This window comes from Cebus imitator, unplaced genomic scaffold, assembly GCF_001604975.1.
Source record: "Cebus imitator isolate Cc_AM_T3 unplaced genomic scaffold, Cebus_imitator-1.0 Scaffold339, whole genome shotgun sequence".
Classification (NCBI taxonomy): Eukaryota; Metazoa; Chordata; class Mammalia; order Primates; family Cebidae; genus Cebus; species Cebus imitator.
Genome location: NW_016107654.1, coordinates 2,293,345 through 2,308,931, shown reverse-complemented (window position 1 = coordinate 2,308,931; position 15,587 = coordinate 2,293,345). Strand labels below are relative to the sequence as shown.

Here is a 15,587-nt window from a genome sequence, read left to right as displayed (position 1 = left end):
TCTGATGACTGATGTGGTTTCACTTTTTCCGTGGTTACTGGCCATGAAGGGTCCTCTCCTGTGGAAGACCCTGTTCAGGTCTGCCTTGGGCTGTGCATCTTTTTCTAACTGGTTCTAGAATTCTTTCTGTATTGTGGTTACAAAAGGACTGGATGACAGTCCTTCATCAGGTCATGTATGCTGCAAATATTTTCAATGGCTAGTTTATCACTTCATTTTGTTTACGATGTGCTTTTGTCACAGAAAAGTTTTACATTTTAATATGGTTACATTTAACCATCTTTTCTATTTTTTGTGCTTTTTATAATTTTGGCAATCCATCTCTACACAAATATAAAAATATTTTACTACATATTCTCCTCAAAATTCTTCAATTTTGCTTTTCAGGTCCACATCTTTACTCTGAGGCAGGGGTGTTTCTGGCTCAGGTGGGGTGGCGTTTGACAGCACTTTCCCAGAGGGATGTCAATGCCGCCATGTTCTTGATCTGCCAGTGCGGCTCCCCACTGGGCAGTGAGGCCACCTCTAAGGCGCCAGGTTCCCTGCAAAGCACCTCTTTTCTTGGTTCTACATGTGGTTCATTCATCTGGTCCATATGACTGTCCCTGAACCAAAACCACACTATTTTTGGTCATGCAAAGTTAAGTAAGACTTGGTATTTGTAGGGCACATACCCCACACCTTCTTATTTTTCAAAACTACTCAGCTAAAATCTGGGGCAATTTAAGCAAAATAATGAAAGTAATGAATTATGACCTATTAAACAAAACAAGATCCATGAGACCATCCGGATATAAATAAACACATGAATAAAGAAGTGGGGCAAATGCTGGCAAGACGGGAAGATGCACTGAGGCTGGAAGCCCTCATGGGTGGAGACACCTGTAGGTGAAAGTCTCATGAGAAACATGGTATTCACAGTCCAAAGCCTCTCCCTACAAAATACTAATGCATTCTAAAGCAAAAACAGCAAGCTTAGAAGTGGAGAAGGCTAGCACATGCCACCTGCACCAAGGGCGAGGCTGGAGTCACCAACACTGAGATGTCCCAGTACCATGCCCGAGGTGACACGCTTGGAGGACACACCACAAGGAAACTCCAGACAAACCCACCAAGGGCCACTATTCGCGACCTTACTCTTCAAAAATGTCAAGGGTCAGGAGAGGTAAAGGGCTGGGAAACGATTCCAGATGAAAGGAAACTACAAGGGAACGCTGGGCCAGGCAGGTGCTCCTGGGTAGCTGAGTGAGGATGGACCAGGCTGGGGATCTGTGTGCCGATGTCAGCTTTCCCAACTTTTGCTGTGTTATTCTCAAATGGTTGAGAGACAGAGAATAACACAATCCAGGAGAATTTCTGCATTGCCTTGTCAATAACTAAAGACAAAAGTATTTACTGGACTGGCAACAAAATTCAGAACAATCTGGAGAAATCACAACTTTGGGCATTACTGACTGGGCATCTAAGAACACTGTTTAAGTCTTCTCCCAAGAGAAATAGAAAAGCGTACGGTTTTTCCTTGCCTCTTTTCTGCTGTACTTACGCCCAGATGCCTCCCAGTTCTCACATGACATGAGGATGCTCACAGGGAGTGGGCACTGCAGCGCACGGCAGGGGCACGGGCAGCCCTGGCTATGGCTCCTGCTTCCTTCCTCCTGCCAGGCTCAGAGAACCTGCTTCATCAAGACACAAAGGCGCCACTGCTCCTGGGCCTTCACTGGGAACTGCACCTGCCACAGGTGGGGTCAACAGCCTCAAGTTCCAATCAAGTCCCTATGAGGCCCAGAGCCACCATCAGAGGCAGACAGTGACTGTCCACAAGTAATTCTCTGCCCCTACTGAGATGATCATAGACAATCTGTTCAAGCTGTGCTTTCTAATACTTTACATACAATTTTCAATCTACATTTAACATGGAAAGCCAGTCTAGAATCTTCCTCTCATAGTCTACTCAGTGTCAGAAAATAATTCTCTTTTCCGGGCCACTCCATCCTTTCCTATTCTCTGGGACACTTAACATAACACAGGAGCTGACAATTCCTTGAGAGTCTGGTGAAATGCCCCAGACAGAAGTCAGTCCCTGTGGGTGTGGTCTGCTGACTCCTGAGTCAGTTTCCCTTGTAGTTACGGGTCTACTTAGATTGCCTGCCTCTTTAGGCTTCGAAGAAGACTGCCCATTTTAACATTTCAAACACATATGGCACACAAATATTCCTGGTATTTTTATTTTAGTAGCTGCCATACCTGCATTCTTAATCAATCTTTTCAGATTCTCTATTTTATTAATTTTTTAAAAGAATTAAGCTTTTCGGCAAGGTACAGTGGCTCACGCCTGTAATCCTAGCATTTTGGGAGGCCAAGGCAGGTGGATCACAAGGTCAGGAGATTGAGATCATCCTGGCCAACATGGTGAAACGCCGTCTCTACTAAAATAAAAATTAGCCAGGCTTGGTGGCATGCTGTAGTCCCAGCTACTCAGAAGGCTGGGTTTCGACATGTTGGCCAAGCTGGTCTCAAACTCCTGACTTCATGTGATCCACCCACCTCGGCCTCCCAAAATGCTGGGATACAGGCATGAGCTACCATGCACAGTCAGGTTTTTCTTTTCTATCACATTATCAAGCTATAAATTTTCCAAACTTTTATGCTCTGTTTCCCTTATAAAACTGAATGCCTTTAACAGCACCCAAGTCACCTCTTAAATGCTTTGCTGCTTAGAAATTTCTTCTGCCAGGTACCCTAAATCATCTCTCTCAAATTTAAAGACCCACAAATCTCTAGGGCAGGGGCAAAATGCCACCAGTCTCTTTGCTTGCTAAAACATAACAAGAGTCACCTTTGCTTCAGTTTCCAACAAGTTTCTCGCCTCCATCTGAGACCACCTCAGGCTATCTCATATCGCTATCAGCATTTTGGGCAAAGCCATTCAAAAGTCTCTAGTTCCAAACTTTCCCACATTTTTCTGTCTTCTTCTGAGTTCCACACAACTGTTCCAACCTCTGCCTGTTACCCAGTTCCAAAGTCTCTTCCATATTTCTGGGTATCTTTTCAGCAACTCTCCACTCCACCAGTACCAATGTACCATATTTTTCTGTTTTCACGCTGTATAAAGTCATAACCAAGACTGGGAAATTTGCAAGAGAAAAGAGGTTGATTGGACTTACAGTTCCACATGGGTGGGGAGGCCTCGCCATCATGGGGGAAGATGAAAGGCACGTCTCACATGGCAGCAGCAAGAGAGAGAATGAGCGCCAAGCGAAACAGGTTTCCCTTTACCAAGCCATCCGATCTCATGAGACATACTTACTACCATGACAACAGTATGGGGGAAATTGCTCCGGTGATTCAATTTTCTCCCCCTGGGTCCCTCCCACAACACATGGGAATTATGGGAGTATAGTTCAAGAAGAGATTTAGGTGGGGACACAGAGCCAAACCATATCACTGCTCATTCCACTCCTTCTGCCTGTGGCCTTGGTAAGAGAACACACAGCCCCATCCCTACCCTATCGCTGAGAGGCTACAGCCAACTGTCACAGCAGATGACCACAGTGCAGGTGGTCCTCTGCATGCCTCCCCGGCTTCTCTCCTGAGAGGCCACACAGCAGGATGTGTGATTAAGCCCAGACTGAGTCTTTGTACACTGTAACTATGTAACCATCGTCCACAGCTGGGCTACACAGTAAACACTCCTTGCACAACTCTTTGTTTTTCCTGGATTTTATACTTGGCTCAGTTTTTCACTCATGTTATTTCCTGGATTTAATACTTGGCTCACTACTTCATGCATGCCTCTGAGCCGGGCAGGCCAAATGTCCCCTCCTGGTCTATGCCTTTGTCCCAAGTTCCTGGCCCATTCGTGGAAAGGCTGGCACTGTGCATTTCAGCCTGAGCCTCCCTCCCCCTCCTCTTCAGGATGGCGTGCGCATGCTCCCCTGCACTGGGAAGGCCCGTCCCAGTCATCTTCCTTCCAGGACTGTGGCTGAGGAATCTGGTGTCATCGGGGCTGCCTGTCTGGTGTGTGACCTGCTTGCTCTCTCCACACTTCTGGGGATCTTCTCTTTCCCAGGTGTTCCGGAGCTCATCACAGTATGCTTTGCCATGGGCCTTCTTCAGGAACGCTACTGGCCACCATTCCTACTTGCCACTCACGTCCTTGGGAAATTTTCCTATATTTTGTGTTGACTAAGTTCTTTTCTCCTATTTTCTGTTGCCTTTCTTCTTAGGCTGATCCTGGTTTTTCTACCTTTTCTCCTGTATTTCCCATCTCTTGGCCTTTCTGGTTCTACTTTCCGGCACATTTCTTCAACTCTGTCTTCCAGCACTTCAGTGGATCTCCCATCTTAGCAAAAAAACCTTTCCTTCCCAAGAAGTGGTTTTTGTCAGCTCTTCAGAATTTGCTAGACAAATTCTAAACAAGCTGTAGCACTCCAAGAGCTGATCTGAGCCTGATGATTCTGTACATACTTAGGTGCCACTATCTTGCAGGCAGCGTTTCCCGGAGCCCTGTTGTTGGTTCACCTCTAACACTTTCTCCTGCTCACCTGCACCATCTGTTGATTTAGGTTCTCATTCAGGTCAGTGGCATTCCTCATACGTCAGGAATCTTTGGTTGCCGTTCCTAGTAAAGAGTGAGCCACTGTAGATCTTTTTCCTGAGGCCAATTTCTGCAGAGAAGAATCATTCCCTGTGTTGCATGTGGGACAGATTGGCATCATGGAGTGAAGCAAGAGAGATGGAGACTTCTGGGGCAGGATGCACAGGGAAGAGAACCCGTCTCACCTTTGGGTATGAAGAATTTTACACGAAAGCCCTGATTTCAGTGTCACCTCAACCCTGCCTACACCTGGAGTCTAAGGCTAGAGCCTAGCTGGCTCAGTTTCCCTCAGAGTGTTCCCCATGTACTGAGGACATGAGGTGAAAGGCATCAGAAGCAAGGCAAACCTGCGCTCTCACCGCTGGAGACCAACTTTCAAGGAATCCACCCCCGCCCCTAGGCACCAATGTCCAGCAGCAACCTCGGTGCTCCATTCTGCCATCCAGGGTCCCACAGGATGAGCCTGTTTGTTCCCCAGCTTGATACCCACCCGTCCTCCACTTTGCTCTTTTTTTTTTATTACTTCTCCATTAGTGGATTTGTTCAGAGTCCAGATATATCCTAGCTTCATCCAAAACGGCATCTGCAATTCAGTTCCTTATTCTCCTTGTTTGGGAGTGTCTTCTGACTAACAGAAATGGACAGAAAATTGCCCTTCATTTCTCCTTCCTTCAACTTTCTTTGGGTTTACTTCTATGTTCTTTTTCTAACAACAAATACCTACTCAACACCAACCGGTCCCAGACACTATTTCAGAAAACTGGGATGCATCAGTAACCCTGCCCCTGCTGAACTCACACTAGCAAGTCCCACTACTCTTTCCCTATGATCCATGAAACATTTAAATATCTGCTCTGGCTTCCAGGCATTTAATCTTTAAGATTTTAGAGGAATTGTGCATTTGTCCGTGTTCTCCAGATAGACAGAACCAGTAGGACATATGACAGGGAATTTAATGAGAGAAATTTGCTCAGATGATCACAAAGACAGAGAAATCCCACGACAGGCCGTCTGCAAGCTGGAGAATCAGAGAAGGTGGCAGCATGGCTCAAGGTCTGAAAGACCTTGAGAGTCAGCAAAGCTGATGGTGCAGCCCCCAGGCCAAGGCCAAAGGCCTAAAAACCCCCAGGAGGCCATGGTGCAAGTCCCAGAGTTTAACAGCCAAAAAACCTGGAGTCTGATGTCCAAGGACAGGAGGAGACAAAGTGCCCCACTCAGGAAGGGAGGGAGAGGAGAAAGGGAGAATCCCCCTCTTCTGTCCACGCTGAGGGCAGGTCTTCCTTTCTCAAGCCACTGACGCACACCCATCTCCCCTGGAAACACCCTCACAGACACACCCACAAACAATGCTTCACCAGTCACCTAGGCATCTCACAATCCCATCAAACTCACACCTAAAATTAGCCATCATTAATTCACAGGCAGGGAAAGAGGCTGCATCTTCTAGCAGGTGAACTGTCACTTTACCGCACTGTGGAGAATGTACTGATTCTTTGGGATCTGTTGCGATTTCACCTGTGGCCTTCATCGACTACAGGTTTTATAAAAGCTTCTATGATTGTCTTTACTGTCTTTAAATGAGCACATTCCACAGGGGCTGGTGCACTGGATGAAGCCTGTTAATTCTGTGTTCAAGTCCTCTATGGCCTTACTAAATTATCTGCTTTATCAATCAGTTTCTGTTACGTAAGTCAGCAGTGTGGCTCTGTGCATTTCTCTGTAACTCTGCATTTTTAAAAATCCATTTTGATGTTCTGCTCTTAGGTACAATGAGCTTCAGTACAGTCACACCTTCCTGTAAGCTGTTCATATGATCATAATTGGTAACGACTCTCTATCCTTAGCAATTCACTCTGTCTTAGGATCCCCAACAGACATACAGGGCAGGCTACACACAATGAAGGAAAAGTCAAATTTATGAACCAGAAAGTAGACATCAGAAAGACCCAGGGCCAAGTGCAGTGGCTCACATATAATCCCAGCACTTTGGGAGGCCAAACAAGCAGATCACTTGAGCCCAGGAGTTCAAGACCAGCCCGGGCAACATGGCAAAACTCCATCTCCACATACATACACAAAAAAATTACAACAAGTGAGCCAGGCATGGTGGTACGTGCCTGTAGTCCCAGCTACTCGGGAGGCTGAGGTGGGATAATCAACTGAGCCTGAGAAGTCAAGGCTGCAGTAAGCCATGATCACACCACTGCACTCCAGCCTGGGTGACAGAGTAAGACCCTGTCTCAAAAAAAAAAAACAAAAAACATCCAGAACTCAGCAGGGAGAATATAAGAGATGAACACACAAAACAAGGTGCCATGGCTGGGTGCAATGGCTCACTCCTGTTATCTCAGCACTCTGGGAGGCCAAGGTGGGTGGATCACCTGAGGTCAGGAGTTCAAGAGCAGCCTGGCCCACATGGTGAAACCCCATCTCTACTGAAATCCCAGCTACTCGGGAGGCTGAGGTGGGAGAATCACTTGAACCTGGGAGGCGGAGGTTGCAGTGAGCTGAGATCATGCCGTTGCATTCCAGCTTGGGCAACAGAGCAAGACTCTGTTTCAAACAAACAAACAAAAACAGTGCCAAGACAAGACCGTGGGGATGAAGAAAATCGCAGCATAGCTGAAGACCGCATCCCCTGCCTTCTTCAAGGTATCTAGTTCTCTTTTTATGTCCTTGATCATTTTAAACACCCTGTTATCTTTTACCCACGTCTTGCTGCCAAATCAGCTGCAGTGCCTGCTTTCCTTGCATGGTTTCTGATTTTTCAAGTTTGTCCTCCAGCAAGGGCTCTTCTCAGCGGGCAGCCAGCATGCTCATGGAAACATTCCTGCACAGCCAAGGTGCGCTTTAGCCCTGCCAGGCTCTGTGAGCTTCACTAGCCCTAGACTACTTGTTGCACTGACTTTCGACCGGCATTCTCCCACCGTACGGGTGACACATATCTCAACCTCCCTCCCACCCACAATGTACCCAACAGCTGCATTGCCCCCTTAAAGAGCTTCCCCTCCATAGCCCCAGACCCAAGGGCATCTGTCAAGCCTCCTCCGTTCACTCCTGGGCAGTAGTTGGAGTTTCCTAATCCTCTTTCCCAAAGGTGCCAGTCACAGCTGCTGACAGCACACAGGCCCAGGGCCAAATGAACATGGAAACTCAGGCCCAAAAGGCCCCAAGGCACCTACCTGTCCACTCATGGTTTTCACTCAATGACAGAAACTGTCTCCTGGTACCCGAGGCTCTCCCTTTCTTTTCTCTCCTTTTTTTTTTTTTTGGAGATCGAGTCTTGCTCTGTTGCCCAGGTTGGAGTGCAGTGGTGCGATCTTGGCTCACTGCAATGTCTGTCTCCCGGGTTGAAGCAATTCTCGTCTCAGCCTCCTGAGTAGCTGGGGTTACAGGCACGTGCCACCACACCTGGCTAATTTTTGTATTTTAAGTAGAGACAGGGTTTCGCCATGTTGGTCAGGCTGGTCTCAAACTCCTGACCTCGGGTGATGCACCTGACTCAGCCTTCCAAAATGCTAGGATTACAGACGTGAGTCATCCCACCTGGCCTCTTCCTTTAAGTGCAGCTATTTGTGAAACTATTTTGTCTACAAAAACCATATTATCTAGCACTTTTATGCTCAGTAGGAATAAGATCAATGTCAGCTCAATCCACCCAGAGCCTGACACAAATGTTTCCCATGTGGGATATTAGTTTGGGGGTACCTCTTGGCCTTTTATCTGCCTACTTCAGAATGAAGGGTGCTTAGCAAAACCTAAACCAGAATTCATGCTCCCCCCCGCCCCTGTCCAGATACCCACTGTCATGCTGGTGACAGTCATTCACTTTCTCTTTCCTCATTGTTAGGTTGTGAACACCTGGAGGGAGATTTACTGTCATCGGAACATCCCCAGCACCAAGCATGTGGCAGCTGTTCATAAATGGTTCATAAACAGACTCAATTTTGCATTAATTTTCCCATCCTCGAACTGAGTTCTAGATGATTTAAATCAACTGAGGAAGGGTTTACAAAAGCTACCCATTCTGAAACATAGGTAAAGTCACAAAAACTTTCACACATGACCCAAATACTTTCAAGTACAATTTCTCTCTCCCTCTTTTCCCCCCCGGGCTCAAGTGATCCTCCCACCTTAGCCTCCCAAGTAGCTAGAGCCACAGGTGCACACCACCACGCCCAGCTAATTTCAAAGTGCAGTTTCATCATCAGATAAAATGCAGGTTAAGTATGAGCACAACATAACCCAATTTTTTCATCTACAGGCTAACATCTCAATTTATATTACGGATTCAGTGTTCTTTTTTTTTTTTATGTGGATCAATGTACACTATAATTTTCTTTTAAGCTTTTTGGGTCTGTTTAGGGGAAGCATTCTCCACTCACCATCCAGTTTCATCTGCTCTGGGCAATAATAGTGAATCACAGCTAAGAGAGCAGCACCATCACTGCCGTCTCTCATCAAATCCTCCAACAACGGGAAGTAGGGTGACTGCCTAGCAGAAAGGTGCTCTCGTCGATAGCGGACCTGTAGTTGATAAAAGGAAAACGGTCTCTGCATGTGATGTCTCTTCACTACCATATATGTTACAGGCACACTGTTAGATCAGGAATTAACATAATGCCTACTAGACAACATGGAGAACAATTGCAACCATCTAGAAAAAGTTAAAAACATATGGATTATGTACTTTGCCTGGAACATATATGTCAAGATCCAGGGAGCTGGGCTTCATGGCTACACTGGGTTAACAGCAACTACTTGCTAGCAATACCAGGGCCAGTCTCCCCTAAACTGACCTGGAGGCCGAGGCTGCTGCTAGTGCAGGCACACACAGGAAAGGAGACAGAACACACACCTATGCTACCGAAAGCCGACGCACTAGACACTAGCGAGAAACAAGTTAAATGGTGATCATCCTGATGCTTGGAAGCCCCAAGTCACTGTGACTTTCCTAAGCAATATCATCACTAGCCTCAGCCATGATGAAAAATACAAAACAGCTTTAATATTTAGTTTGAGAAATTTCAGAAGCCAAGTTAGACAGAATTTCTCATAGCACGACCACCACATTCTGTTAACTGCAATGAAGCATCAGGAGACTAAACCCATGCAAGGTGCTCCAGAAGACAAGCATCTGCTCAAGGCTTCCATGCTTCTGCATTTAGAGGAAGCCACATGTGTGGTATTCTGCACTCCACCAAGCCCTCAGGTCTGTCCCCGTATCTGCGAGTCAGCTGACAAGAGCACGGACATACAGGCCGCCGAGGGCAGGACGGTCAGCCCCAGCCCCACTGCCAAACAGCCTGCTGTCCACTAGTGTTTTCTACATTAACGCCCACAATACAGCTTTAAAATATGGCATTTCTTGCCAACCACATTTTCTCCACAGGAGGAAAATACATGATACAAAATAGAGGAAGAAAACCAGCAATCTACAAGAAAAATGACTGATTTCTGAGAGTCATGCAGCTGAATCAACTTGAGGAAAAATTGTCTAAAATCAAGAATTTCAAGTTGTTATGTCAGTAAGCACATCGTGTAGAATAATCAATACTGATGCTGAGCAAAAAACATTTGTAACACAGTCTCTTAAATTTAGCAATAAGGCTTATTTTATGTCAATGAAATATGTTTCGGCACACACTTTAACTTGTTTCTCGGAGCCCACGGCACACTCTACAAAACGTGACCCGCCTCATACTGTACCACGCGTGCAAACTCCACGGGTTCCAGCATGCAGTGCACCACAGCATGCGCCAGGCCAGGCTTCCACACAGACAGCAGACACGTGAGGGGTGGCCACAGGCATGCGGGAAAGCACATGGTTTCTTGATTAAAGATGGATGGGGTGGGCTTACGGGTAGGCGAAACACTCCTGAACTACAAGAGTCCAGGGAACTTGTATAGTTGCCTTGCAAATCAGGTGTTTTGAACCTCTAGGCCGTAAATTGTTGAGGTAAGACCTCTAAACCTGTCCGCCTTTACCAACCAGGCCTTTCCACACTTCTCATCACTGGCCTATTTACTCAATACTGTGGTCAGACAATTAGGGTTATGAACTATCTAACAAAAAAACATTAAGAGACCCACCGCTCTTGGTAACATGTTTCTGTTTTTATAAAACTCTCATGTGAAACCTCACTTTCTGTAGGACAGCTGAAGTCTGGGAGCCCTTGACTAAATCACGTAAGTGCTCATTTAATATTGAGCTCTTCAGTCTTCAGGATTCAAAAAGTTTAAAGCTCTATATTGATTTAAAATGCTTTCTTCTTCTTTCTTATTAATATATTTCAAGAGAAGCAAAATGACCTGTGAGCTCCGCAGTGGCATCTACCACTGCTCAAACAAGCCCTGCCTCCCAGCTTACTCCCACTGCTATTTTCAAAGGAAAATCGGGGCCCAATAATGACACTGAAAGACGCAGGCAGGTAGTGGAGTATGCATAAAGCCCTCTGCAAATTCTGCGTCCAAAAGTTCCCGAGAAAGGCACCGCTGGCGCCACACACTCTCTCCCGGAGCCAGCTAACAAACTGGCTCCACTTCCAGAATGGGCCACCAGGTGGGGCACAACTAGGCCTGGAAAACGAAATACTGTTTCATCTTTCTATGTGAAAATTCACATTTCACTCCCGAAAGCCTGTGGCCAGGCTGATTTAACTTAGACCATTGCCTGGGAATAAGGAAATGCCCCTTCCCCTCTCCATGCAGGCCAAGGCAGCAGGAGTAACTGCAACACCCAAGGAGAAGAGAGGAATCTGAAACGCTGGTGAGAGCCCCTCTCCACAGCCCTCCAGCCCCGGCCCACCAGGTGTATCATCCGCATACCTGGACCACTCAGCTGATGGCTCCTAACAGATGTCATGTTAAATACCACAGTCAGGCAAGGCAACATCAGAAAGTACAAAATATACACAGTAACTTGGGCAACTAGACCACTTTTCAGTCCCTCTGTATCCATCACAAGAGAACACCCTCTCTCATTATGTGCATGTTGATCACTTGAAGTAACTAGGAAACTGGGCGAGACGTAACTTAGAGTTCCAAAGTGCCATATTACAAGGCCCATTTGGCTCAGAATCAGGCCAACGCTTGTACTATATAAATAATCCCAAGGTGGACATTTAAACAAACAAAAAAAAAAAACAGTTTTGGGTACGAGCAATTTTTAATGGAAGCAAGTGACTGCGACAGGATGGCTCTGTAGATGGCAGCTAGAGGCTCGAGGTTCACTTACAGGCACTAACTTCCAATACCACTTGGAGGGAGACTGCTCAGGAAGCGAGAAAAGGAAGGCAGGAGAGGAGCATCAGCAGAGCAGGTCCACGTGTGGACGAGGTAACACACACTTCCCCACGGCGTTTACACGGCAGAGGCGGGAGAGCCTCTGGTAAGCAAAGTCTTCCAAGTGTACGTGGCCATAGGCATGGTGTATTAGCAGACGATTAAAGTGGAAGATCACAAGTCACCTCCACAACACTATTCTTTGCAGTAGCAAAGAATACTTCGGAAACTTGGTATGGGCTGGGTACCAAAAGGCAAAAAGTCAGCTCTGACGCAGGAAGTCTAGTGCTTAGTCTGTACCCATGTGTTAAATGTGACCATCTGAGGAACAGGGAGGAAGCTTGATGCTTAAGATCCAGATGAGGGAGCCATGGCAGGTGACCTGACTCACCGCTCACCCAGCTAACAATTGCATGGCCAGGGGCCAGTGCCGCTGGAGGGAGAAGACAGAACAGGGGAAGGCGGCACACTGCCCTCCAATGGCAAGACCTTACAGATGGTTGGACCACATCTTGTGTGCACTGAACTGAGTGAATTCAGTCACGCATGTGCTTACAAAAGAGAAAATAATGTCAGAGGAAGAAAACGACTCATGGCTGGAAGGTGCAGCACGGCCATCATGCCACTTCAGTAGACGTGTAGGGTCCATCCACCAGAATCATGGCACAGGGACACAGATACACCACCAGCTACAGTGCACCTCATGGGCCATTTAAGGACTTTTCGAGGGTATCTTTAGCAATAGGCAATTTTCCCCTTGTTTGTTGACTTGTGGAAGCTAGCACCCAGGTGGGACCTATGTCCCTCACTCCTGAGCTTCCCAATTCCCCCAAAATGCCCTCACCCACCATAAAGCTCAATACAAAACACCCCTTCCCAGGGAGAGATGGGGGACAGGCTGCCGTGGTCACCTCTCACTGAGGTGTGGAGAATCAGCCCACCAGGTGAATCCAAGAGACTAGCTGCTTCTTTGGTGAGTAAAAATAGAGAATAAGCAAACAGCAGGAACAGAATTCTTTAGAATTGGACCAACATTAACTTAGTGCATTCTGGAAGAATTAAATTTACCCTTTACCTTTTGATGAGCTGGACTTTCCAATAACTGTTGTTTTAATTTAACTTCTTTCTCTGTTATCTCTCTCATTTTAAGATTTACCTAAAGTAGAAGAGAAAGGCATTAAAAAGGTAATCACTGTCCTGCACAGGTCTCAGTATGTCCACAATTATCACCCAGAGACCTCCACTTCACCTGACTTGCCTCTGACTCCTAGACACAGGTATTGTTTAAGCCAGTTACACGGATTCCACATGATCCACAAGGTCCACCTGCCGCCACCCCCACGCCCACCCCTAAGCCAGTGCACTGCCCCCCCCAACCTGCCACTGTGGGACAGAGTCACTACATCTTGGTAGTGGTGACTTACCAAACTACTGTTAAACAGATAAGCTTCTCCAACACCAACAGCAAATGCCACTTACAAAACAGTCTGGTTGAGACACCTCACTAAAGAGCCTAACTTGTGACAGAATAGGTCACAAAAAAATCCCTGACCATACAAAATCATACCAAATAAAATTTAATTATAAAAGTTTAACTATACACTCCTTAAAAATACAACTTCTTAGAAATTTAAGTATTCTCTCCTATAATTATTAACTCAATATCAAAACTGCAATTATAAAATACCATGGAGAAAAATACACAGCAGTGCTTCAGGGGATATGGTAGAAGCCTTCAAACGAAAAGGCACGGAGCTGAATGCTTCGTCATCAAATGATACAGACAACAGAGTCCACCATGCGTATCAAATCAGAAGAATGAAAAAGTGTTTTTAAAACTAAAAAACAGATGAAGAAAAAAATCAATATAGATAATGTCAAATTCAATCAGTGAGAAGGTAGAAAAAAAAGACAATCCACAACCAAGTTTTGTATGCATGATTAAGAGTCCTTTGCAAAGGATGAGTGTGGCAGCTCATACCTATAATCCCAGCTACTCGGAAGGCTGAGGCATGAGGATCACTTGAGCCCAAAAACTGGAGGCCAGCCTGGGCAACACAGCAAGACCCTGTCTCTTAAAAAAAAAACTTCTTTGGAAAATCTAATCAAGAAGATGATTGATAATACAATATATAACATAAAACAAATAGTCGTATTTTTGGAGAAAGTCAAAACCACTAAAAATGCACTGTGTAAAAACACATCCTTCTTAAATGTAAATTAATCTGAAATTTTTAATAAAAAAAAAAAAAAAAAAAAAAAAAAAAAAAAAAATTACCAAAAAAAAAAAAAAAAAATCAAGACTAGACGTGGTAAACCAAACATCTGCTTGTCACTCTGATCCCTACAAAAATCACACGGAAAACACAATTTAAAAGCTGAAAATGCGCAGGACAAAGCAAGGGAAAGCTGCACAGAACAGAGCCAGCGCAGCTCCAGTGCTGGGGAAGAGATGCCACGCAGGGTCTGCAAACACCCCAAGACGCCTCCCAGCCACAGAGCAGAGACAAGGCTGCAGGCAAGACAACGGCTCAAAGTCAGTGTCTAAAAAAGCTGGAGCAAGAACTGTCAGCCCAGTCCCACCTCACCCCACAGAGGCACCCAGCAGCACAACAGAATGGAGCTGTATTTCCATCTGAAAGAAAACTCTGTCAATCTAGAATTTTATATCCAGCCATATCTTTGGAAAATGAAAGCAAAATAATGTCTTTTTCAGAAAAGCAAAAGCTAAGAGACTTCAGTAGAACTGCCTGTAAAAAATGCTAAAAGAAGTTGTTTAGGCTGAAGGAAACGATACAGATGGAAAATAATTTTATCAAATCTCTACTCTATAGTACAACTTCTTTTGTGTTCTGTGACCACAAGGTCAGCAGGCACAGAGCACCTCTCTTGTGGACCAAATGACAACAGTGACCTCGGGACATGTACCTGTGCAGCTAAGTTACAAGCTGAACCACTAACAAACCAGTTATTCACATTTGCAAACATATTAAGACATCATTTCAAAACCAAAGAAGTGATGTATTTTTTTAAATGAATGTCTGTCACTTAAGGAAAACTACTTGTTTCCAGTAGTAAAATTTGAATTTCAGAAAAAATTTAAATTTTGGAAAACTTGTTTCTGCCACCAAAAGCTGGATAACTTCCTAATATGTAAAGGCTTTTCTGATGAGATTGGTAATATTAATGAATATAGGTTTTGATGCTGTATCATGAAATGTGGCAACATTTGGAAGATCAACATATCTCAGTGAAACAATTTTCCAAATGACCAAAGTATGAAGTTGCAAAACCCTGCATGGGTAAAAGGTCCATGAAAGCTCACTGATCTAGTACCCAGAATCTATAAAAGAACAAAAAAAGACAATCCAATTTTTAAATGGGCAAAGGGTATGAATAAATATTCCTCCAAAGAAGATATACAGCCAGGCACGGTGGCTCACACCTGTAATCCCAGCACTTTGGGAGGCCGAAGCAGGTGGATCGCTTGAGCTCAGGAGTTCGAGACCAGCCTGAGCAACATGATGAAGTCCCATCTCTACAAAAAAAAAACAAAAATTAGCCAGGCATGGTGAAATGCCTGCAGTCCCAGCTACTCGGGTAGCTGAGGCAGGAGAATCACTTGAGCCCACGAGGTCAAGGCTGCAGTGAGCCTGTTCGTACCACTGCACTCCAGCCTGGGTGACAGAGTAAGACCCTGTCTCAA

At 45.5% G+C, this 15,587-nt stretch overlaps 1 protein-coding gene across 9 annotated transcripts in view; it reads right to left on the bottom strand.

The window, feature by feature from the left end:
• The window catches only part of CAMSAP1 (calmodulin regulated spectrin associated protein 1), a 92,312-nt gene that overhangs the window by 35,032 nt on the left and 41,693 nt on the right, over positions 1 to 15,587 (bottom strand). For 5 of the 9 annotated variants that reach the window (XM_037730343.1, XM_037730338.1, XM_037730340.1 and 2 more), the window contains exons 4-6: positions 12,957 to 13,037; positions 10,307 to 10,366; positions 8,983 to 9,124 (exon numbers count right to left, since the gene is read on the bottom strand). In XM_037730343.1, the coding sequence (XP_037586271.1) occupies positions 8,983 to 9,124; positions 10,307 to 10,366; positions 12,957 to 13,037 (283 nt within the window). Of the gene's footprint in view, positions 1 to 8,982; positions 9,125 to 10,306; positions 10,367 to 11,834; positions 11,868 to 12,956; positions 13,038 to 15,587 lie in introns of all 9 variants that reach the window. The other 4 variants (XM_017505676.2, XM_017505677.2, XM_037730339.1 and 1 more) reach the window with 4 other exon arrangements.